Below are 26,084 nucleotides of genomic sequence, written 5' to 3' on the forward strand. Positions count from 1 at the left end.
TCTGATCCAACATATATGATTAACCACAACCTATCTAAACCCCATTTCCAGCAAAATCTTGACATATTGGCATTTTGCATGTTTTTTTCTTCTACTTATATGACAGAGTGAAGCGCTATTTTTTTTTTTTTGTGCGCGCGCGTGGTCGTGGTTTTGGTTGGGGGGGGGGGGGGGGGGAGGAGGGGAGGGTCATGGATCACAATCATATCTGCAAAATAGTGTGCATGACAAGTAGACTCAAATGTATAACTTAAAGATCATACATTACAATAGAGTTCAAAAGATAAGACTAAGTTCAATCAAGAATTAATATCAGTTGGCTGATCAAAAGGTTTGTTAGAGCATCCTTGTTCCATTTTTATCTGTCCTCCATCTATCAGTGCAGAACCTGAATTGCCACCCTGGATTAAAACACATTCAATGAGAAAATTGTTAGATCTACCCGACCTTTTTTGCGGTTTAGAAATGTGCATATAATGCTCTATACCTTCAAACTTGTTGATTCGGCAAATGTCGACTCTACTTCTCTTAGACGCTCCTCGGTTTTCATGTCTTCCTGATAATTTGAATGAAAAACAAACTATTATTGCTTGGCATCAGTAGAAAATGATTGACAATGGTGTTAAGCAGGAACGAGAGGAGACATCGCATATAAGAGGGAAGAAAATGTAAATGTAAGAAAAGGAATTTCAAAAGTAGAGCATCCTCAAGTAACTGGTAATGACTCTACTACAGAAAATGGAAGCCAAATAGAAAGCTGCTAATTTCTCCTACATCATGGTAAGAGAAATATGAAAAAATAGCAAAACTACCAACTACATAGAAGATTAATGAAAACTAAGAACATCAAATTAAACAAGATCTTGGCCTACTTTTATGAAGGGGTTGATTGTAAAGCTTTAAGCTTCCAATTGTTGAACTACTTTCTAACCAATTAACGGTGATTAGAATTGTTATCAATTTACCATAACCTTTCTTCACTGAAAACAACTATTACTACTACTACTATTACCCCTCAATCCCAAACAAGTTGGGGTAAGCTATATGAATTCTCACTAACCATGTTCCCATTTAAATTATTCTCAGGCAGCACTTTTACAAAATAAAAGTAAAAAAAAAAAAAGTAATAGAAATTCTCTATACTTCCTACCAGCATAAGAATCTCTAATAGCGCTAAAGACTCCTAGAAAGCATAGATCCTAAAGTAAATGTCCTAACGAACTAAATTGAATTCCCAACTTTCTTTTTAGGTGGTAACATATATGTATATTTAAATAAAGTCAGTACACAGGTTTTGATAAAACCATATTTACAAGTGAATAATTCCCAGCTAATATCTTCACCAGTAACATCAAATCTCTAATCAATACAAAGTAAGGAAAGAAGGAAAAGAAAATAGCACCATGAAAACTGTTTTTAAGTCAAAACTAATACTCTGTAACAGCTAAAGGAGCATGTTCTCAATATTAACTTATGGAACACCAGATCAACTCATTTGAAGTTTCCATTAGTAGAAGTATTTGATCATATCCTTCATTTTGACAGATAGAACATCAGAGAAAAAAAATATATAAAGTTGAATGCAAAACAGCACTTCCCCATGTTTAAAGCCCGCGAAAAGAAGTCATTGGACCTCTCTTGGAAAGCATAAGAAAACACTACATGTAATCATCAACCACGGATGCAGTTATCCCCTATACTGATCTAACCAAAATGATATTAACAGAAGGGAGAAATGCAAACTCAAAATGAACAGAATGCCAACCACAAGCAGCAGTTTTCCTATTACAGTATATGAAGCAGGAAACCATTAACATTAAGCAGATAATTTGTAGCACATTAGAAATGAACAAGGAAAAAATTGACGTAAATTAAGGCCTGTACAGAAACGACAGACACCAAATTGAATCATTGCCATACATCACAAAAAAAGATGATCACATCTAAACCTTGTTTCAGATACAAGGTAAAGGCTGATACATACCGTTCCTTTTCCTTCAGGTTCAACATGTTCCCTCCTCACTCTGCTAGGAATGGGCTTACTGTATGAAAGCAACATGGCACGAATCACCCTTTCATTATAAGCAAGATAACAGGGTGCAGGTTGAAGAACAAATATATCTCTTGTCAAGATGAATAAAATAGAAAAAGTGAAGTACCGTTCTTCATCATTTGTGTCAGAATCAGCATCCCATCTTGAATCTGCATCCTCTTGATCTTCATCAGCCTGAATGTTGCAAAGATACATTAAGTGGCAAATATAGAAACAAATAGCAGCTCAGATTCAATGATTTTGTCTCAAATTATAACCCAATCTGGGATACTAAAACCTAGTAGAAACTGGTAATTCTTGTAAGAGCAATGTTAGGGAAATGAAAGCAAACCTCGGGCAATTCAGTATCTGGTGGTCGCTCCTGGAACTGTACACTTGGGGCATGCTGAAGCTTTGAAAGATTTTCAAGCAGCTTTGATCTTATATCTTCTAAAATCTGACGAGAATTTTTGTTCTCCATGTTACTTGGAGCAACATGCAAGGTATAATCTGGACCAAAGTATTCATAATATTCATGTTGCGGCATCTTATCTTCAAGCTCTATTCCTAGTGCAACTCCTGTCTGCTCAAACACAGAAGAACAATTCATAAGTATAAGAAAACCACAACAGGCATTACAATGTACAGTCAAGGGCTACAACAACAACAACAACAACAGCCCAGTGAAATCCCACATCTTGGGGTCTGGGGAGGGTATAATGTACGCAGACCTTACTCCTACCAAGGTAGGATGGCTGTTTCCGAGAGACCCTCGGCTCAATAGAAGCATAAAAAGGGGGTCAGATAAGGTTAAAAGATTTAAAACGATATTGCAATGAAATAATGCAAGCGACACAGTAAAACAGGATAATCAAGGAATTCAAAGCGATATGGAAATGCAAATCACGAAAGCGGCACAGATAAAATAGAGTAATCAAAGTACAGAAAGTAGCAAATAATAACATAAATCAAAGCACAAGAAATTATAATGCGCTAATGCGCCTACTAATAAGGAAAGATAACGAGACTTATATACTAGCCTTCTACCCTAATGTGGGTCCTCCACACCTTCCTATCTAAGGTCATGTCCTCGGTAAGCTGTAACTGCGTCATGTCCTGTCTAATCACCTCTCCCCAATATTTCTTTGGCCTACCCCTACCTCTTCTGAAACCATCCATGGCTAACCTCTCACACCTCCGCACTGGGGCATCTATGTCTCTCCTCTTCACATGCCCAAACCATCTCAGTCGCATTTCCCGCATCTTGTCTTCCACCAAGGCCACTCCCACCTTATCCCGAATAGCCTCATTTCTAATCCTGTCGCTCCTAGTGTGCCCACACATCCATCTCAACATTCTCATCTCGGCAACTTTCATCTTTTGAACGTGAGAGATCTTAACTGGCCAACACTCCGCCCCATACAACATAGCCGGTCTAACCACCACTCTGTAGAACTTGCCCTTCAGTTGTGGTGGCACCTTTTTGTCACATAGCACTCCTGAAGCTAGCCTCCATTTCATCCACCCTACCCCAATACGATGTGTGACATCATCGTCAATCTCCCCGCTGCCTTGCATGATAGACCCAAGGTACTTGAAACTACTTTTCTTTTGGATGGCCTGAGCACCAAGCCTAACTTCCACGCCAACCTCCTGGGGTGTCTCACTGAACTTACACTCTAAGTACTCTGTCTTGGTCCTACTCAGCTTAAATCCTTTAGACTCCAAGGTATGTCTCCAATCCTCCAGCTTAGCGTTAACTCCGCTACGAGTCTCATTGATCAGGACTATGTCGTCCGCGAAAAGCATACACCATGGCACCTCACCTTGAATTTGTCGCGTCAATCTATCCATCACCAAGGCAAATAAAAACGGACTAAGAGCTGATCCTTGATGCAACCCCATCACAACTGGAAAGTGCTCTGAGTCCCCTCCTACTGTCCTTACTCTAGTTTTGGCTTCCTCATACATGTCCTTGATCACCCTAATGTATGCTACAGGTACACCTTTAGCCTCCAAACATCTCCATAGGATTTCTCTTGGAACTTTACAGTCAAGGGCTCAGTTTCTTTATAAGGAAAAGGCCCAATAGGTTCACGGGGTATCATAGAATACAACATCCTCCTCCACAACATGGTCGAACTCCTCAAAAAGACGTCTATTTTCCTAAAGAACACACACCTACCATTTCCGCAGTAGTATTCTTTTTAACTCTCTCTCCCTTCTTGTGTGCTCAATTTTTGGGTGGCAGGAGGTAGAGTTAATGTAATTCAGAAGCCCAGTTGGCACGTGTTAAAATACAAACTCCTCAAAAGAGGTCAATTTCCTAAAGCGCAAACATCTACCATTTCCACAGTAGTCTCCTTTTTAACTTTCTACAGTAGAAAGTTAAAAGTAATAATTTGTGCCCCACATGCTACCCACTTCTACTACCAAACAACATGCATTTTCAACTCAACAACAATAATAGACATTTGATTAGAAATAGAAGGAGAGTAACATTCATTTTCAAAACTTTGCATTCTTTGGATACTAAAACACTTAAGGGCATCAAATGGTAAGAAACGCTGTATCCATTTATACTCATGCAGATATAAATCAAACTACAAGAGGCAAACATATTGGACACAAATTAGTTTTTTTTTTTTTTTTGGACACAAGTTAGTTGACATACATTTACTGAACTCGCATGCTCTGGCATGTTTGGGGCTTAAAATGCGAACAAAAATACAACGTGTGGCTTAAGTTTGATTTTCTTTAGAACCAAAAACCGGCACCGAACCATGAACAGCTTTATTCATGGGTTATAAAAGGATTTCAACATTTTAATTTTTAAATCATCTTCAAAACTTGGCAAGTTAATTTGAGATTCTAATCATTATCCTCCACCTGATGGTCTTTCTTCCCGTTCTACTTTCTGGGCGGGGGATGTATGTTGCCAAACTACTACAGTGAAAACATCTTTCTTTTTTTCTTTCTTTTTTCCCCTCTTAGGGGCTACTTCATTCAATAACATATTCATAATCAAAAAGATACTGGAAAGAAGAAAACTCAGCCTAAATACAATCATCACTCATTAGATGTATGTGCAAATTGATAATGTAAACGACTTGCTTACTTCGTAACACCAGCAACGAGCAACATTACGTATTGTGTAGCCACCTCCACCAAGCAACAATAGAGGCACATTGAAAGACCTCATGTATTTGACACATTCTGCATGACCTTTAATAGAGAGATTAAAGCAGCCTAGCCTGTCCCCAGACAAGGAATCTGCACCACATTGCAAGACCACAGCTCCAGGCTTAAAAACTTCCATCACTTTGCCCATTATTGGCTTAAAGAGGGACTGATAACTCTCATCATCGATTCCATCATCTAGTGGAACGTTAAGAGAGTAGTATTTTCCACTTCCAAATCCAATATCACGTACATCCCCCGTACCAGGAAAGTAATCTCCAAATTTATGAAAGGAAACTGTCATGACCCTATCTGTAGTATAAAAAGCCTCTTCCACGCCATCACCATGATGGATATCAATATCCACATACAACACTCTCTGCAACAAAAATATTAAATAAGGAAAATTAGCAATGAAGAAATCAATGAATAGTTCAACAAAAGAGAGTGGTGATGAAATGAGCAAAGAAGAACTCAATGAATAGTTCAACGAACGAGAGAAGCTTTGGTGATTAAATGACAAAATATGATGCATCTAGCAACCTAATGCTCTGTGTGTTGCCATCAGCTACGTAGAACCAGGAAAAGCTAAAATGAGAGTATACTTGGTGCTTAGTCTCATCATGCATTTACTGTCATTAATATTCCAACAATTATGAGGATAAGGTGTAAACGTTGAAATTCTCTTTTGGGATCATCTCTCGGTGAATTGGACGATCAAATTGAAATATAATGTCATCTCCTTGCATGCAGTTATAAAATGGATACAACCAGCATATTTATACATAGGCTGCTTTTTAAGCAAGGAGATTAAAGGATGGCTTCATGAAGCCCTCCATTTCAGAAATTCCTTCTTCATAACCATGGAAGGATACCTAATCAATGAGACTTGTTATTTTATTTAAAGCGATTTCCTGAAGACTACATGATAAAATAGCCTGATCATGGCATGGTTGGATGGCTGATTATCACAATATCACAACATAGCTTGTTGACAAGATGTCAATGTGTGAAAAGTAAATGAATAGCAAGAAAATGTGAAAAATGTGTGGTGACCGATTCTGTCTAAAATTTTTGAATCACTCAATCAACTTCCATTGGTGAATGTGAGTAAGGACAGAAATAAGAAGCCAACCTCATGGACTTTGAGTAGCTCCAAAATGGCAAGCACAATATCGTTCACATAGCAGAAACCAGATGCTTCACACTTCTTGGCATGATGTAATCCACCAGCCCAATTTACGGCAATATCACAGTGTCCATGGTTTAACTTAACGGCCCCACCAACAGAACCTCCAGCATAGGTTTGACAAAAGGAATAAAGACCATCAAAAACTGGACAGTCCTCCCCGACATTGAACCTCTTCAGCTGCCTCAGCTGATCTTGCTGTGTTTCTGGGGTTATGCTTCTCAAGAAAGAAACATAATCATCAGCATGAAACCTGCAGAGATCCTTATCTCTAGCAGGATTTGGCTTCAGAACATGCATATGTTGTAATAATCCATAGTGGGCAAGAAGAGCATGTGTCATTCTGATTCTATGCGGCTTCATGGGGTGGCCTTGTCCATAATAGTAATTGCCAACTTCAGGATCATAGAAATAACTTACTTTTCTCTTCTTTCCATCTGTGCCAGATGCTAAGGAGTTTCCTCCAGCATCCATTGTCCAAGCTATAAACCAGTAAGGCTAAACCTATAATAGATCAAAAGCAAAGACAGGAAGACAATTCAGCAGCAGAAAGTAAATCTCAACACGGATTGACAACCAGGCAAAGGAGGTTGACATAAATCCCCAGATTTTGATCTTTTCACTTAGAATAACGAATATACATTCTCAAAATAACCCAATAAATAAGGCATAATTTCATATCAACACCCAAATAGAAACAGAAGATACCACCATAGGCAATCCCAAACTGGTCAGGGAATTGGCCAAAAACCAGCTTCAAAAATGGAGAAAATTAAAGAGACAGTCTAAGAGTCAATATAAGACAACGAAAACAACAATCGGGAAGAACTATGATAATATCTTGTCAACTTCAAAAACCAAGATGATTTCTTCATGTGACCACACAAACATCTTATCTTTTCTTCACCTCCAAAAAGTGCAACGTCCTGCCTGTAGAAACTAAAGCTTGAATTCAAAGTATTTTTCTTCTATACTAACAATAATAATAATAATACTTTTCCATAGATGAGGAAAAAGAAGGATCCACCACAGCAATTAAATCAATGCTGGATACATCATGAGAAAGAACCTAATCAATTGTGTTCAAACAAAAAAGCCACAACTGAAGATAGAAAATGTAAAAATAAGCTTCTCAACAGTAGATGTGAGAAAATCAATCCAGAATCCAAAACCTAGAACACAACTTCATCAATCATGCATGAGGTTAGCAAAAAATAGTAGCTCCCTATATAGTATACAAACATGAACCCCTCTCCCCCAATCCACCAAAGTAAAAAGTTAATAATTTAAAAAATAAAAAAAATATAAAAAAAAGATAGGTAATTTTTTTTAGCACCTTAGTACTAAAGTTGAAAACTTTTGATCGAAACACACAAGCAGCAAGATTCAACAAACCCCATCAGACAAATGACCGGTGTTTTAAGTTTACCTAATTTTCCAACCCAAATTTTAAAAAAAGACTCATACTTTCACTCAGCAAAAACACAAGTAAAAACAACAACTTTACCATTCTTTTCTTTTCTTTTGCCCTTTTTATTACTCAGTTGTTAATTTCAAACTGCATAGAAGAATTTAGTAGCTCCTTCTACAATATGCAACATGAACACCCACCCCCCACATCTTCCAAAATTAAAACTTTTTACTATCTTAGGAGTACTTAAAGTTGAAAACTTTTGATAGAAACGTACAAGCAGCAAGATTCAACAAACCCCATCACACAAATTAACAGTGTTTTAAGTATACCTAATTTTCCAACCCAAAAGACTCATAATTTCCACTTATTTCTATTTAAAACTCTTCAACTAAACTACCCAAATAAGCAAAATGCAAGAACCAATTAACCAATCATACACAAAAGGGTACTCAGCTAAGCTATTTCTCAAGAATCTGTACAAGAAAAATACAAGTAAAAGCAACTACTTTACCATTCTTGTCTCTTCTTTTTCTCCCTTTTTCTTACTGCATAGAAGAATTTAAGGTCAAGCAAAAAAAGGGCGTACAGAAAAAGAAGAACAAACCTGGTAGTTAAAAAGAACAAGGTGCGGCCAGTCTAGAGATCGCTAAGGTTGTTTTTGAGTAGAGAAGAAAGAACCAGATGTAAATAATTTTTGTGTCTTGAAAAGAAATTAAAAAAGGGGGCTTAGTGATAGTACTACTCGTAGTACTAATATTGTCTTACCTAAAAATTAAATTAAGGGGAAATTAGTTTATATTTTTGGAATATCCATCAATTAATGATGTCTCAATTCTAAATAAAAATTGGAGTTAGTTATATGAATTTTCGGGAGATATTCCTATCTTTTCTTCAAACCCAAGTTATTCTCACATCTACTTTACTTTCAAATAAGTTTGTTGTGATTAGATCTTGTATAAATTCCGCGCGTTTATTTACTAGTGGAAGATTTTTTAACTCAGATTAACAGTAGTAATACTTTCGGTAACAATATCATAAAACATAACAATAACTACTCTTTAAACCAAATTACTTGATATGTCTATATGAATTTTGCGTTATGTTATATCCTTACCTAATTTTTGTCATTAATTTTGATAGATTACACTAATTCCTTTTAAACCATTTTCTTGTGCATTAACAAAATTACTAAAATATTTTTTTTTACAAAAAGAAAAAAAAATATATGTCAAAACTTAGCTTTACATGTTTCATTCTTACATTTTGTGCCGCCTCCCTTTCCCATTCCTCTTACCCCATCTAATTGAGAAAGCAAAATAAAATAAGCGTTGGTTCTTATACTATACGTTACCTGCAAATATTTTTCGTTCATATTCGAATTTTCACACAACAAACTACATGAATTTGGCTAGAAAAAATCAACTAAGATACAATTTATGTTAATTCATAACTCACATGATACATTTAAATCGTTCTTTTCAATGAGCATGACGAGTAATAGACTTCGATACATGTTGAGAATCAATTGAACATATATGTGTCTGGCTTGGATCATATAGATACACGTGAAAAAAAAATTGATAGATATATAAACAGTTGAACTTGCAATTCTAAAGATTAGAATCGTCAATCAACATGACATGATGTTCAACAAAGTTATGAGATGAGCTATTAATATTACATTAGTTTTATAAAAAAATATATTAGAAGTTTAAAGAATTGAAGAACACCTGCCAACTACCGTATAGTTGAAGGTAAATCAAAATGGAAAGATACCCAGGAGATTGTAGGAAAAGGACATCATAAAGTATACTATTGAGCATTTAGTTCCGCTTCTAAAATAACTTTTGTTGTCCATCAGATATATAAGTTAGTTTTACCTATGAGACAATAAATGGACGTTTCAAGAAGTTACAATAAGTGGAGATAGTGTAATGTGTTGCCTATAAGACATGCATTTCAGTTATATCGATATGTGAACAATTGAACACTACATATCATTTTTATGAATGAGGCACAGAACTTGCGGGCGACTGAGTAGGTTCATTGTATTAAATTGTCTCAAAATCCTTCTTCACAGACAAAATTAAATACAAAATTAAATTATATACTTACAATTTATACCTAATGAGCAATAAAAGCCATTTTTTAAGATCTCACTAAGCAGGGCCACAAGTTCAAAACCACCATGATCATTCTTGCAATTTACCCTTAGATATCCACCATTGTTTTGTGGATACGAAGAAGAGGCCCAATGCTTCAAGCAATTTAGCCCAAAAGTTATCCAAATCCAATCGGACAATTCGCCCTTTTTTTGGGGTGGTCTTTAAATTTTGCCCCTCACATTGCGGGTCTTTAAGTTTTGCCCTTCACCTAAAACTTATATGTTTCAAATTCGAACCCCCGTGCAATCAAAATTTTTAAAAAGATTCACAAGCCAGAGTTTGAATTTCGCTCTGCCCCCTCTGGCAGACTTTTAGTTATGCTTATCCAAAAGTCTATCGAAGGGGATAGACTTTACCTTGAGGCATATATATTTTATTTTTATTTTTCAAGGCAAACTTTTAATTATGCCTTAAGGAAAAGTTCCGTCTTATGGGCATACTTTTAGTTATGCCTTAACTAAAACTGTGTCCCATAAGACATAAATAAACTATGCCTTAAGGAAAAGTTCTGTTTTATGAGGCAAAATTTTAGTTATGCCGGATCCGGTATAACTTTAGTTTTTCCTTAAGGAGTGTATGTCGGATCCGGCATACACGTCCTCAGCCTTGCCTTGTGAATTTATTTTTTTATTTCATGTCTAAGCGGGGGTTCGAACTCAGAACCTCAAGTATTCATCCACCTTTTCAAGTGAAAGATAAAATTTAAAGATCACAAATATAAAGGACAAAATTTAAAGACCACAAATACGAGGTACATAATTTAAAGACCACCCCCAAAAGAAGGACAATCCGCGCAAAAAACATGAATCCAATGCTAGTCATTTACAAGGCCCAAAATCCGACATATAATTAAACTCAAAATATTCCAACAGACTCTTCCTCTCCAACTTAATTCTCCACAAGAACAAATTCAAAATTCAAAAATCTCAGAGAAGAAAAAAAAAAAAACAATGGCGTCGAAATCAGACATGAAAGGTTTCTACAAGCAAAAAAAGAATAGTGGTGGCATCACTAAACAATCAAAATCGTCTTCAACATCTACCAAGAAATCAACCTCACCAAAAAAGTCTGCAGCAATTGGCTCTAATGTTACTCAACCCTCAGCACTCATCTCTCATGGATCTCTTGATTTGCAAGGTCAAACATCAATTGCTTTCAACCCTTTTTGGTTTTAATTTATGTTGCGTATTGGGTACTTTTTAATTTTGGCATTAGGGTTTTTTAAATTGGGAAATATACAGCCCAACATAAAACGTTATGCCACGTAGCCATATTTTCAGTTTATACAATATGTACAACATGATAATGTGGAGAAAGCATTATACTATAAAAGTGTATAAAATGTGTTTATACACAAATATGGGCTAAACCGGGTAGCAAACTTAAAGTATGGACTACGTGGCTTAAATATTTTCTTCCAGTAGACGTAGAGCGTAATTTTTCATGTTCAAATGGGAAATTTTCAAAAATATACAGCCCAACATAAAACATTATGCCATGTAGCTATATTTTCAGTTTATACAATATATACAACATTATACTGTGGGGCAAGCATTATACAATAAAAGTGTATAAAATGTGTTTATACACAAATATGGGCTAAGCCGGGTAGCAAACTCAAAGTATGGGCTACGTGGCGTAAATATTTTCTTCCAGTAGACATAGAGCATAATTTTCCATGTTTAAATTTTGTTATTCCCTCTGTCTCAATTTATGTGGCACAATTCCAATTTCTGAGTCGAATTTCTTAATTTTGACTGTGAATTCGGACAAAAATTTATATATTTAGAAGCTACAGAAGAAGTACGAGTATAAGTTACAATAGTTAACCATTCAAAATATTTAAAAGGCACATGAAAAAGTCGCGGTCAAATAAAACTCGTTTGACTCCCGAAATAAAAAAAGAGAAAATTTCAGAAATATACAAGTTGGTCACTTACATTGCAAAAAATAGCTCAAAACTTACGTTACAAAAAATAGCTCAAAATATACAAACATGTACAGACATATGCAGATACTTATACCAACATATACTAACATATTAAAAAGGCAGAGAGCGAGAGAGAGTGAGAGAGAGTGAGAGAGAGAAAAGTTTGGGTCATTTTTTGTAAGAATTAAAAAAATGGGTCAATTTTGGTAGCATTGTTACCCCAATTAACATACAGTGTAATTTTCTCATAAAAAATGTGCCACATAAATTGGGACTTATTCGTTTTCTTTTTCTGAGGTAAATTAGGAGTTCTCTTTTTTGTACACATGCTTGTGCTTTGAATTTTGGTGACCCTTTATTGAACTCTTGCTTTTGGTTGATTACAAATTAGGGGTTCCTACAACTAGGTATTCTCTTAAACCTTAATCGCAAACCAAACCCACAAACAAATGCATTATAAAAATTTAAATACTCCTTCAATGGATGACGGGACTAAGAGCCTGTTTGGATGGGCTTATATCTATAAGCTGCAAACAGCTTATAAGCTAAAAAAAATAAGTTGGGGTAGTCTAACTTATTTTTTTTGGCTTATAAGCTGTTTTCAGCTTATAAGCTGCTTTAGATAAGCTAAGTCAAATGAGCCCAATTATTTTTTTGAGCTTATTTTAAGCACAAAATGACTTTAAGCTGGCCAGCCAAACACTTAAAAAAGCTGAAAACAGCTTATAAGCACCTTATAAGCCAATCCAAACGGGCTTTAAGAGCCTGTTTGGATGGGCTTATGCTTATAAGCTGCAAATAGCTTATAAGCTAAAAAAAATAAGTTGGGGTAGTCTAACTTATTTTTTTTGGCTTATAAGCTGTTTTCAACTTATAAGCTGCTTTAGATAAGCTAAGTCAAATGGGCCCAATTATTTTTTTGAGCTTATTTTAAGCATAAAATGATTTTAAGCTGGCCAGCCAAACACTCAAAAAAGCTGAAAACAGCTTATAAGCAACTTATAAGCCAATCCAAACGGGCTCTAAATTATTACGAGACAACTAAGATGAAGACGAACTATGAAATACACATGTACTTGTTGTTTTGCTCTATTGAAAAAGGGACACGCTTGCGACTTTTTCCTTGAGATATGATTGAGGAGGGACTTTTGACTTTTTAAGATAAGGAAATAGGGAAAACATTCTTCACTTTGATATAATTTTGGAAGGAAAAAGGAAACGAAGAAAACATTATTTGAGGTCTGTAAATTTGCACTCATTAGAGCTGGCGAATCTTTTTAAGCGAAGGTTCAAGCAAGATAGTGAATAGCCTAACCTACTCTCATGTTGTTTGCGGGGGCAGCTCTTCTAGTATCAGTATTGATTGACTAGGGATTAGAAGTACTCAAAGCGTTTTGTATAGTAGTCATTCAGCAAGTAAGGTGGAATAGTCGAGGTGTGCTCAAGTTGGACCAGACACTACCGTTTTCAAAAAGAAAAAGGTAGCTTTTTGTATAGTAGTCACACTTGGTAAAAAAGGGAGTATACAGGAGATTTACTTCAAGGTAATAAGATAACATTCCCAAGATCTAACTATTGTGAGATAAAATGATTACCAATATTTGTTTCTTCCCCTTTTAGCCTATCATCTCATCTCCTAATTTCCTTCTTCAATTTGTTTGAATATCTTCTTTGAGATACTTTGTTCCTCTTAAATAATAAGCCATGTTCCTGATGAATAATTGTAAAATGTTTGAAGAGTGTGCAAACACAATTTTTTTAAATTAGAAAAACATATCTATATTCTTGTGGATTCAAAGCCGTTGAAGTCGTCCAAAAACTGGCATCTCTGATCCTGCCTTAGTCTATGGCCTTGGCATACTAACATTAGAAGTTCATATCTTTAATTAATCAGCGAGATCGTATTGAATTCTGTGATTCAAGAGAACTAATTCGTCAATATTTTTTGGGCAAAATGTTATCCTACGAAACAATGTGCTATTCCTTTTCGGGGTGGGAAGGGGATTGGAGAGGTAAAATTGTTATTTTCTCATCTTTTTAATCATTAATCATTACTACAGATGTATTAAAAACATGGCGGCTGAAATTGGCTTGTAACTGTGTCTATATGGTCTAGCAAGAAAAGAACTTGCCTTTACTTACAAATAAAATTATAGTGAAGCAAGGGGAATGACCACTGAGGTTTATTTCTGTTTCATTGGTGACCATTTGGATTTAATAGCTTCGGAAGCAAAAATAAGAAATGTACAATTTACGGACACTACGTGCAATCTTTATGTTCTTTCAGTATTGAGCTCACAAAAAATAGTGTGGAATATTTAAGTTCTGAAAGTTATTGCTCTTTCTCTCTCTTTTTTCTCTAATATATTATGTGATCTGAAAGAGGTTGCTTTTGTTCACCTTGCTATTGTCAAATCTGCAGATAATTATGATCAGAATGAGGAAGTGTTGAGGCAATTCGACATGAATATGGTTTATGGGCCATGCCTTGGAATGAGCAGACTGGACAGGTGGGAGCGTGCTAAGAAACTTGGTTTGAACCCTCCAACGGATGTGGAGCGGCTATTAGGGTCTAGCAAGGTTCGCAATGAGTCCTTGTGGGAGAGTCGCGTTTAGCCACCTTCTGTATTGCTCCGGTCTTTTGGTTTACGTCTAAGCTGCAAGGCCTCTTTGTTTTGGTTTTGGTTCTTTTGGGGGTGTGGGAAGGTATCATATGTACAAAAAGATTTACAGCAGCTAGCTGTACTATAAGTATCTTTAGCTATGCACTTCTTGACTGTAACTTAAATGTGATTGCCTTGAACTTTTGTGCTTCTCGTGTGTGATTAATTTGCTGCTGAAAGTTTGGCGTATATCTTTCATAAAATCCATTGACATAAAAGTCTCTTACAATATATACCCCCGTTAACAGTACTTTTCGGTGTGTCATTATCCAAATATTAGTGATGGATTAGAAGTTAATCAAAATTTGAAAAATATTTATAAGAAGAGATGAGTTTCTAAAGAATTCAAAGTTTAGTTACTCTAGAAGTGCTTAAATATAAGTCACTTTTTGGGTAATGACACCGAAAAGTCTGTTAAAGGAGTATATATTTTAAGAGAAGAAAAGAAGTTTCATGTAAAATTCATAATAGCAACAAGATATTTGAGTCATCAGCTTAGTTCTCCAGAATTGTAAGATAAAATAAGTTATGGAATCAGACACCAAATTTATTATATTCATAGAATTGGTATCTAGATGGCAATGGTTAGAGTGTGCATGATCACTCTTTGAAACTATATTCCTTTGTATAAAGAATCCTCTTGGTTGGTCGAAGCTAGTAGATGGCTAGACGACGGGGAAAGCCACTGGCTCATAGAAAGATTCTTGATGGTTCACACGTGTGAACTCATCATTCATCTCATGAGAAACATAACAGTTTTGACACCCAGGCCCATCATTCATCTCATGAAAGACATAACGAATTTGATAGACACCCAGACTCGTATAAGATAGTGACCAAAATTTTGTGATCTTAGGAAACAAGGATTACTAAAACAAGTATATCCACTGGTTTATGAAAATGCTTGATATGGAAATATAAATATTTTTTGAACAGCTTTAAATTTCACGTTCAATCCATGGCATAAAAGATCTCCTTAGATAGTTAATGAAAAAGTTGAAATACCCTCACTTCGTAAATGATATTGCTGAAATCCTCCTTTGTTTCACTGTTTCGTGAATGTTTTTGCTCTAGTACTTTCTAAACTTGGTTGCCTTGTCCATGTTAATTAGTTGAGATAATTTATTGTCAAAACACCAGTTATTTTGAAAAATGGAGCATCACACTAATAACCTTTGATGCTTTGCTACTAGTGGAATGAACAAATATCCCACATCCTCATTTAATATTAATCTTTGATTGGTTATATTAATTATGAGATCTACACTGCATGCCGAGCTCAATAGCTTGTAACCCAAATGGGGGCATCAAGTTGGTAGAATGTTGGGCCCTGCCAGATGGTAGGGCTTGATTGGCTAATCTCTGGCCTGCCTTGTCCAAGCAGAGAGTTGGATCATGTGGCCCGAACTTAAGAATGGGCTGCCTGGTTCCCACTAAAGTGGGGCGGACAGCGTGAGGCTGGCTTCACAGAGCAACGAACAGCTCCCACTCTGTGCAGTGGAAGGATAACAGGCCGGGTGCCTTTTAAGCCCAACAAAACCTAATGGATTGTTCCAATTAAACCATCATTTTTTTGTTTTGTTATTTAAAACCTAACTTGGAGCATATTTAAAACCTAAAATGGGGCGGATAGCGTGAGGCTGGTTTCACAGAGCAACGATGTTTTGTTATTTAAAACCTAACTTGGAGCCCAACTTGGAGCATATTTAAAACCTAAAATGGGGCGGATAGCGTGAGGCTGGTTTCACAGAGCAACGAACAGCTCCCGCTCAGTGCAATGGAAGGATAACAGGATAGCGTGAGGCTGGTTTCACAGAGCAACGATGTTTTGTTATTTAAAACCTAACTTGGAGCCCAACTTGGAGCATATTTAAAACCTAAAATGGGGCGGATAGCGTGAGGCTGGTTTCACAGAGCAACGAACAGCTCCCGCTCAGTGCAATGGAAGGATAACAGGCCAGGTGCCTTTCAGGCCCAACAAAACCTGATGGACTGTTCCAATTAAACCACCATTTTTTTTTTGTTTTGTTATGTGGACTTGGAGCATATTTTTTAAATATTGTTTTTGGTCAATTAGATTTTATTTTTTTTGGTTATTATGCGGTTCATGTATACAGATTTATCCTATTCAACTCTTTCTAATTTCTTTTGGCTTTTATTTGTATGTCTCATAGGGCTTGATAGGCTAATCTCTCCATTTTTTTTTTTTTGTTTTGTTATGTGGACTTGGAGCATATTTAAAACCTAAAGTGGGGCGGAGAGCGTGAGGCTGGTTTCACAGAGCAACGAACAGCTCCCACTCTGTGCAGTGGAAGGATAACAGGTCGGGTGCCTTTCAGGCCCAACAAGACTTGATTGGCTAATCTCTGGCCTGCCCTGTCCAAGCACAGAGTTGGATCATGTGGCCCAAACTTAAGAATGGGCTGCCTGGTTCCCACTAAAGTGGGGCGGACAGCGTGAGGCTGGCTTCACAGAGCAACGAACAGCTCCCACTCTGTGCAGTGGAAGGATAACAGGCCGGGTGCCTTTCAGGCCCAACAAAACCTAATGGATTGTTCCAATTAAACCACCATTTTTTTGTTTTGTTATGTGGACTTGGAGCATATTTAAAACCTAAAATGGGGCGGATAGCGTGAGGCTGGTTTCACAGAGCAACGAACAGCTCCCGCTCTGTGCAGTGGAAGGATAACAGGCCCGGTGCCTTTCAAGCCCAACAAAACCTGATGGACTGTTCCAATTAAACCACCATTTTTTTTGTTTTGTTATGTGGACTTGTAGCATATTTTTTAAATATTGTTTTTGGTCAATTAGATTTTATGTTTTTTGGTTATTATGCGGTTCATGTATACAGATTTATCCTATTCAACTCTTTCTAATTTCTTTTGGCTTTTATTTGTATGTCTCATAGGGCTTGATGGGCTAATCTCTCCATTTTTTTTGTTTTGTTATGTGGACTTGGAGCATATTTAAAACCTAAAGTGGGGCGGACAGCGTGAGGCTGGTTTCACAGAGCAACGAACAGCTCCCGCTCTGTGCAGTGGAAGGATAACAGGCCGGGTGCCTTTCAGGCCCAACAAGACCTGATGGATTGTTCCAATTAAACCACCATTTTTTTTTGTTTTGTTATGTGGACTTGGAGCATATTTTTTAAATATTGGTTTTGGTCAATTAGATTGTTTTTTTTTTTTGGTTATTATGCGGTTCATGTATACAGGTTTATCCTATTCAACTCTTTCTAATTTCTTTTGGCTTTTATTTGTATGTCTCATAGGGCTTGATGGGTTAATCTCTGGTCTGCCCTGCTCAAGCATAGAGTTGGATCATGTCCCAATCGTAAGAATGGGCTGCCTAGTTCCTAAAGTGGGGCGGACAACGTGAGGCTGGTTTCACAGAGGAACGAACAACTCCCGCTCCGTGCAGTGGAAGGATAACAAGGCGGGTGCCTTTCAGGCCCAACAAAATTTGATGGACTGTTCCAATTAAACCATCATTTTTTTTGTTTTGTTATGTGGACTTGGAGCATATTTTTTAAATGTTGTTTTTGGTAAAAAAATTTTTGGTTATTATGTGGTTCATGTATACAGCTTTATCCTATTCAACTCTTTTTAATTTCTTTTGGCTTTTATTTGTTTGTCTCATAATTAATTAGATGGGTAACTATAGAAGCATTTGTCCTTTTCAAATTCAAGATCAAAATAACATTTTTGGTGAAATTTAAGGTTAATTCTTTAACATCTATAGAAGAAAAAAAAAGTTGCTTTAACATCTTTAAGATTATACCAATATATCGTGGTCACTTGTACCATTTTAATAAAAGAAAAGTTTTTTTTCACCGTTCGTGAAATAAGTAAGAAATAATTTGATCATATGAAAATTCCCAGAGAAAAAAAAAAAAAAAACTTCTAGTCAGGGGCGGATCTAGGGTATCGGAGAACCCAATAACTTTTCCACAGATTCTGTATTTATATTGAGAAATTTATTAAATATATAAAGAATATCTATTGGGGACCTAGTAAAATCGTGGTGTCTTGGTCCAGCTGTCCTGATGGAACCCACTTAGCTTAGATAGCCTTTTGGATGGGGATTCGACTCCCCTCGGGTACATATAAAGAAGTCATCTTTTTTAATTTGAGACAATTAAGAACACATAAACTGGTTAGTTTAGAATGAACATATAAAAATTCCGTCAGCTAGGTACGTACCACGTACAATGATATTTCCTTTAAAGTGACCATAATATAATGTGGTGGCAACTTATCAATTAATTTCCACATGTCACTTTTCGTCGAAAATATTCGAACATGCATAATGATCCGCTGAATCAAATATAGGGTCCTACTCTAAACTATTTTGTATTCCACAGAACAATTTTGTTGTAAGAGTAGTATTTTCAATAAAATAATGTGGAAAAGGGCATGTAGGAAACGAAAGGTAACGCCATATTGGAAATGTTGCTGATTTTTTCAATTGTATTTCACAGCTTTGTCAATTTGCTTAGTCATCATTCACAAAATTAGAATCATATCATTTTTTTCAAGGTAGAAAACTATTTGTGGAAAAGGTATTTATTGGAAACAAAAGATAACGCCATACCCATAAGGTCTCCGATAAATTGATAAATTAATAATGATATATATTAAAACAAACAGTAATGAGTAAACAATAAGAGTAAATTTAGACATTTTTCCTTGATTCTAATAAGCCTATGCAAAACGCCACTTTCTTTGTATTTTTTGGTGCACGCATAAGAGCCTGTATCACCAGTACCATCATGGATCACGACTCTAGGGGTGTACATGGATCGGGTTGGTTCGAATTTCTTAAACAACAAACCAAATCAATTGCGTCGGGTTTTTAAATTTATACACCAAACCAAACCAATAAAATTCGGGTTTTTCAACCTCGGATTTTCTCGGGTTATTTGTTTTTTTTTTCCGGAATAATCTTGATACAAAACATATAGCTTTTACGTTAAATATTTCTTTAGTCCTAGTAAGATACAACTATGTAATTAAGGTGTTTCATAAGAAAATAACATAAAATGTGAGAAGAGTGATGACATTGTATTAAAATATTCAACAAAAGATAATAAAATTAGTTAAAATAAATATTGCTAATTAATAAGCCATAAAGAAAATGACCATAATCTAAAAATACTAAGTCATGCTAAAATAAGTACGGCTAATAAGTATTAATTACATGACAAGAAAAAACAAAACTTAAGTTATGTATTTTCACTCTCTAAACCAATTATGCAAAACTAAAAAATAGATATCCAACATTATTGTCATTTCTATGGGTAAATTGAAATTCTTTTGTTAGTATTAGTGTTGAGTTGATTTTGGTTTGGACTTTATATGAGTTACTAACATCCATAGGATATAAAACTTATTCACATTCAAAATCCTAAGTTCAAGCTTGAATAGTATGATAATAGATGAAAAACTATGAAAAAAATTAAGAAATATTTATAAATTACATTACAAATAAATATTTTTATGCATAAAATATTTTAAAAATTGAATACATATAATGTCGGGTTGGTTTGGTTCGGTTTGACTTTTTTTAGCTAAAACCAAACCAAACTAATTATGGTCGGGTTTTTTTTGCCAACACCAAACCAAGTCAAACCAAACCACTAGTTGGGTTTTTTTCTCGGTTTGACTCAGTTTATCGGTTTGGTGCAGTTTATCGATTTACTTTGTACACCCCTAGCCCACGCATCATATAATTTAGTTGATCACGTCGTAGATTAATTGATACAGCTTATTTGACCAACTTTTGAGAAGCTAAACATATTTATTTTTCTTAAAAAGTGTTTATAAAAGGGAGTTGACTGATTGGTCAAACAGTTAAGGGAAAAAGTAAGTGCTTTTGAGTACTAGCAGAAATTACCTTTCAGAAGCTGAAAAAGTAGCTTTTTTTAGGAAGTACTTTTGAAATCTTGATCAACCACAAATTATTCTAATATTGGCAAAAATATTTTTCAAATTGTCTAACCAAACACAAATTGCTACTCGGTCTTCAAAAGTACTTTTTAAGAAAACACTTCCACCAACAAACACTTTTCCAAAATAATTAAGCACTCTGGAAGCCCGGTCAGACATGCTCTAAGACTTCAACGAATAAGACGTGTCATGAATGAAAAACCCTTCAAATTTATAGATGTTAAAACTTACCTCCACCAGGTGTTTACACTAGACGAATATATGCATGACATATGTTTATACATAAAAATCTATCACTTAATCATAGTTAACTAGTCATATATATTTTCACAATATTAAATCACTTCACTATCGTAAGTTGAGTTTGGTATAAATAAATACAGTTATATATTTATGTCAAATTCCAACATAACATAAAATAAGTTCCAACATAACTTAAAAAATATAATTCAAAATAAAGTGAAAACATATATTATAAGTCTATAACCTCATTCAACAACGAAATTCTACTTGAATAATATCATTCGTTATGTGTCAAGTTTGTTAATGACTCTTTCTTTCTAATATTAGGAAGTGTATTTAAAACTAAAATAATAACGTATTTACATTAAATGAAGAAAATAAGAAAAAAAACTAAAAAAATACGAGTAATTACATGGAATCACAAGAAGTAAAGGTTGGAAACGAAAAGAAAGAAAATGAAAGACAAATAATATAAATAATATTTTAAAAAATAAAAATAATTTAAATGTGCAAATTAAAAAATAAAAGTTAATAAAAAATAAATTCAAAGAAAAGAAATTAAATTAAATAAATAAAAAACCTAAAAGTGACTCTGTAATTACAGGGTATAATTACACCCAATTCTCAACTCTCATTGAGAATTAAAGTTGAGAATTGGTTGTCATTACCTCCCGCCAGTTACATGCTGACAATGTAATTATTTGACTTGACAAATATGTCAAAACTGTGTAATTACACTTAATTTCAATTACATGAGTGGCTTTCCAAACTAACTTTATAGCAATAAAAAATAAATTGAAATAAAAAATAAAAAAAATTACAAAGTAATTCTGTAATTACAGGGTGTAAACACACCAATTCTCAACCCTTAATTAATGTTTTTAATTAACTTTCTTAAATGGTGTGTACACCCCCCCCCCCCCCCCCCCCCCCCAAATTACATATTTGAAATGGAGGGAGCACTAATCTTGCATTACGTTTCTTGCTAGGCAACTACTGTGATTCTTGATTGCCTAAAAACAATGTAAATGGAGTACAAGAATCTCGGTCGATCTGGCCTAAAAGTATCACAACTTTCATACGGTTCATGGGTAACATTTGGTAACCAAATAGATGTAAAAGCAAAATCACTCATACAATACTGTCGTTATTATGGTGTCAACTTTTTCGACAATGCTGAGGTTTATGCTAATGGTAGAGCTGAAGAAATCATGGGACAAGTTATATCTGAACTTGGTTGGAAACGTTCAGACATAGTTGTTTCTACAAAGATCTTCTGGGGTGGGTATGGTCCTAATGATAAAGGTCTATCAAGAAAACATATTATTGAAGGTGCAAAAGGTTCTTTAAAAAGACTTGAAATGGATTATGTGGATTTGATATATTGTCATAGGCCTGATGTTTGTACACCTATTGAAGAGACTGTGAGAGCTATGAATTATGTTATTGATAATGGATGGGTTTTTTATTGGGGTACTAGTGAATGGTCTGCTCAACAGATTGCTGAAGCTTGGTCTGTTGCTCAAAGATTGGATCTTGTTGGACCTATTGTTGAACAGCCTGAATACAATAGTATTATTATTATTATTATTATTATTATTATTATTATTATTGTGCTTTATCTTGTTTTTTTTTCTCCCTTTGTTGGTTTTGGCTTCTTTACTGAAATCTTCTTGCCGTTTAGATTGTTTCTGCTTTGTATTCACTGTAATTCTCTCTTTGGCACATTACTTATGGTTAGGCGTGTTAAAATTATTAGCCCATGAAAACATGACCCCCCAATTCGTTCAAGTTTGGGCGGGTTAATTTATTAGCTCAGTCCATTCATTTCAGCCCAGCTGATATGTATCCCAGATTGAGCTTATATGTAGTCTAAGTTGACCATAGGAACCTTATCAATTTTTTCAATTTTTATTTGATGTGTCATGTAGCCATAATAAAGATAAACAATAATTTATTGGGTACTTAAGAAATTAAAAAAGAAGATGTCATACGAATTGGGCAGGTTGGATTGGCCCGCTTTTTAGCCCAAGCAACTTTTGGACGGGTCATATTGACGCAGTCCATTTTAACCCGCCCAAATCCAGCACAACCGCCCATTTGACACCCCTATTTACGGTACTTGCTACAGTCTAGATAGGGAAAGAGAGAGATTAGGGGAAGGGACAAAAAGAATTCTGGTTTGTTGGTGTGAAATTGTAGAAAGGATTTATTCTTTTGCAGTGGTAGACCCAAAATTTTAAGTCATGGGTGCTCATCTGACTTCAATTTAGAGTATTGAGTTGCTATTAATCACATAAGGGGATGCTTGGTCAATCTATTTGTATGTGACTACTAGTTTCTTGATTGCATAACATTTTGACTCTATTATTTAGAATCCATGCTAAGGAAAGAGTAACAATATATTGAAGCAAGAAGGAAACTTGTGTAAGCTCCCTTTTATATTCCTCATATCAGATATTCCATGATAAAAGAGAGAGGAAGGAGCATTGTACCACATTTTTCTGTTTAAAAGACCCTCTAATACACTATGAATACAGGGCCTTGTGCCTCGTTATGGACACCATTAATTAGGTGTAAGGTGAAGTAGAACTGCAATATTTTCATTTTCCATGAAGGAGGTGAGCAAATGTCACAATAGCCTATAACAAATTTCTAAGAAGTTAGCTTTTGTTGTGTCTGCAGTTTATCATTGTATTCATTTTCTGATAATCTAAGGAACTGCAGGTTGAATCTGAATATATCCCTCTTTACAGTAATTATGGCCTTGGTCTCACCACATGGAGCCCTCTTGCTTCGGGAGTCCTCACTGGAAAGTATACTGCTAAGAACATTCCACCTGATAGTCGTTTTGCACTGGAAAATTACAAGGTATAAATTAACTTTGCTTATCATTCCACAAGAAAATCTTGTTTGTTCAAGAATTGTACCCCATTTCTTGTTTCTATTTCGCCTTTTTCTTTACTTTGTAGACTTGATCTGCTAATATTTCAGTATGTTCAAGATTTCTTCTTTTTCTTTAGCCTGCTCGTACCCGGTCTAAATCAGCCTAAGAACAGACTTGTTAATAGTTCATCAATTTGTTTGAGGATCGCCAACTTGCAATATTAATTTGGATCAAGCAAGCAATCTGACTCTCAAATTTTCTAATTACTCCCAGACAAACACCAATTGAGATTTCTCCTGTTATCTTCGGTAATTGGTTACACGTATTATCTTTGCACCAAAGCTGTATTGGTTTACAGCAGTCAGCAGGATTTTATAGTCTGTTCAATGGGTGGTAAACTGGTAATTGAGGGCTGATGCATTCCATTTCCTTAGATCACCAAATGGAAAGGGAAAGTAGATTGATCTACCCATGCTGATTCAATTTAAAGATTTCTAAGTAGCATTTTAGCTTGAGTTTTTTTCACTTAACAAAAATAGAAATCTTATAACTTGTTAAGAGAGAAAACACCCGTGTGTGGGTGGGTGGGGGGGGGGGGGGTTTGTACTTTCGTCAAAGCATACTTGTCAGACCGAGCTGAGGCCGTCATAGGACACTACATATTAGAGGTTTGGTTTTAGCTTCTAGACCGCTGACAAGCATCCCCAAGCCAATCTGAACAATTTCTTGAGCAATGACTTTGGCGTACAATGTTTAGTATAAAATCTCCATACTGAAGTTGAATTGGAAAAATAAAAAAAGTGAAAAAGTCAGAAGAACATGTTGGATAATCAACTTGTAATTTAGATCAATAGTATAGTAAAAGAAAAAGAAAAAGAAAGGGGTGGTTGTACACTAAGTTGGCCAAGTTTATCATGGAAGCGTTAGCAAATTTTGTGTCCTCAATTTCTTATATTAAGGTTCTATTAGAGAAACTGATTTTTTCTCTTGATTACCCAATCAATATCTGGATGTATCCAAGATTGTCCCCTATCTTGGCCTTTTAGATAGTTCTATATATTAAGTTCATTAAATGCTACTGGTCTTATCCTAGCATGACACATTTAAAAGAACATAGGTTTTATAAGTGCAATTTTCCATAAGCAAGCATATGGGGATATGGATGTGCGCATAAATTATTATGTAATGCGTACACTTGTGTGTATCTTTTATTGTCAATTCTCTTATCTCCCTTCTATGTTCAAGCAAACTTAAGTTATAATTACATTCCCTGCAGAGTTTTGCAAGCAGATCATTGGTGGATGATGTTTTGAGGAAAGTGAATGGATTGAAACCAATTGCAGAGGAACTAGGTGTTCCTCTATCTCAACTTGCAATCGCCTGGTGTGCGTCAAATCCTAATGTATCATCCGTTATTACTGGTGCCACTAAAGAGTCTCAGGTCAGTTTAAATTATGCCAATGCATTTCATGAGCTTGACCTTTTCGATTTGAATTTCTTTCTTCAATCCTAGTTGCCACTGAGTTCTGTGCTAGAAGGATTATCACACTTCCTCTTTTAGCAAGATACTTCTTCAGTATTTGATTGAGTCAGAAATTTCTTGAGTTTATACCTACATGATTTCTGTGCATGTCTCACAATATTTTTCGGACCAGGCAAATCTATGCTTTACATTCTTGAAAAGCTGCAGTTTTAGTCATTAAAACTTACCACCGGCTCTACTTTTTTGCCTCAAGTTAAGGCTTAACAGATACTTAAACATTGATCAACTAGATTCTGCTATTCAGCTGATAGGACCATTTATTCGAATAAGAGGTCCAAGTCATGTGACTTGCGCACGTTATAGTGGAGAAAATGAGGGGGGAAAGAGAAGCTATGTGGTTGTTAAGCTTTGATGACTAACATTTTCCTCGATCTTTTTAACTTTATGCCCCTTTTCAGTGGCTTTTATTGTGCTTTCGTCTTTCACTTGATTACTGTCGACTTATCCTAGTTAATTGTTTACCTGTTACAATTGCTACAGATTCTAGAAAACATGAAAGCTATCGATATTATTCCATTGCTAACACCCGAAGTGATGGCGAAGATTGAGGCTGTTGTTCAAACCAAACCGAAGCGTAATCCAGATTCATATAGGTAGACATGATGTGAAAATCAGGCCCTTGGTCTCGTGATGAACTTTTCCTCTCCGTGTATTTGCACACTCTTGCTATGACAAATATTATGAGGCCAAAATTTTGTAGCTTTTGCATCAAGATGTGATATTGGCTTTCCACTGAATGTTGTCTTGGGCCAACACCTTAATAATCTTTTTTTAAATATTGCTTTTTGCTTCTGAAAATCTTGGCCTGACTTGAAATTCTGTGTCATCAGATGTTTCAATTATACTTAAAAATACTCCCCCGGTCCTAAATAATTGAGGTTTTAAGCTTA

The 26,084-nt window shown here is 35.4% G+C and overlaps 2 protein-coding genes and 1 pseudogene across 3 annotated transcripts; 2 read left to right on the forward strand and 1 right to left on the reverse strand.

Annotated features, from left to right (window-relative positions):
• Nucleotides 1-221: 221 nt before the first annotated feature.
• Nucleotides 222-8,575, reverse strand: LOC132609445 (histone deacetylase 19). Of its 2 annotated transcripts, none has more exons than XM_060323421.1 (8): nucleotides 8,420-8,575; nucleotides 6,348-6,905; nucleotides 5,151-5,591; nucleotides 2,385-2,615; nucleotides 2,160-2,227; nucleotides 1,985-2,042; nucleotides 488-556; nucleotides 222-401 (listed from the first exon to the last, which is right to left on the reverse strand). In XM_060323421.1, exons 2-8 carry the CDS (start codon nucleotides 6,873-6,875, stop codon nucleotides 300-302), a joined length of 1,497 nt encoding a protein of 498 aa, XP_060179404.1. In that variant the 5' UTR covers nucleotides 6,876-6,905; nucleotides 8,420-8,575; the 3' UTR covers nucleotides 222-299. The 2 variants fall into 2 exon arrangements, with proteins under 2 accessions (XP_060179404.1, XP_060179405.1); XM_060323422.1 differs by having other exon boundaries at nucleotides 8,327-8,476.
• Nucleotides 8,576-10,842: 2,267 nt separating this feature from the next.
• On the forward strand, nucleotides 10,843-14,723 carry LOC132610808 (uncharacterized). Its single transcript, XM_060325214.1, has 2 exons — nucleotides 10,843-11,117; nucleotides 14,333-14,723. The coding sequence occupies exons 1-2, from the start codon at nucleotides 10,931-10,933 to the stop codon at nucleotides 14,524-14,526; spliced, it is 381 nt and encodes a 126-aa protein (XP_060181197.1). The 5' UTR covers nucleotides 10,843-10,930; the 3' UTR covers nucleotides 14,527-14,723.
• Nucleotides 14,724-21,786: 7,063 nt separating this feature from the next.
• LOC132611635 (probable voltage-gated potassium channel subunit beta) lies at nucleotides 21,787-25,975 on the forward strand (annotated as a pseudogene).
• The last annotated feature ends 109 nt before the right edge of the window (nucleotides 25,976-26,084 follow it).

The sequence above is a fragment of the Lycium barbarum genome, chromosome 9 (assembly GCF_019175385.1).
Source record: "Lycium barbarum isolate Lr01 chromosome 9, ASM1917538v2, whole genome shotgun sequence".
NCBI lineage: Eukaryota > Viridiplantae > Streptophyta > Magnoliopsida > Solanales > Solanaceae > Lycium > Lycium barbarum.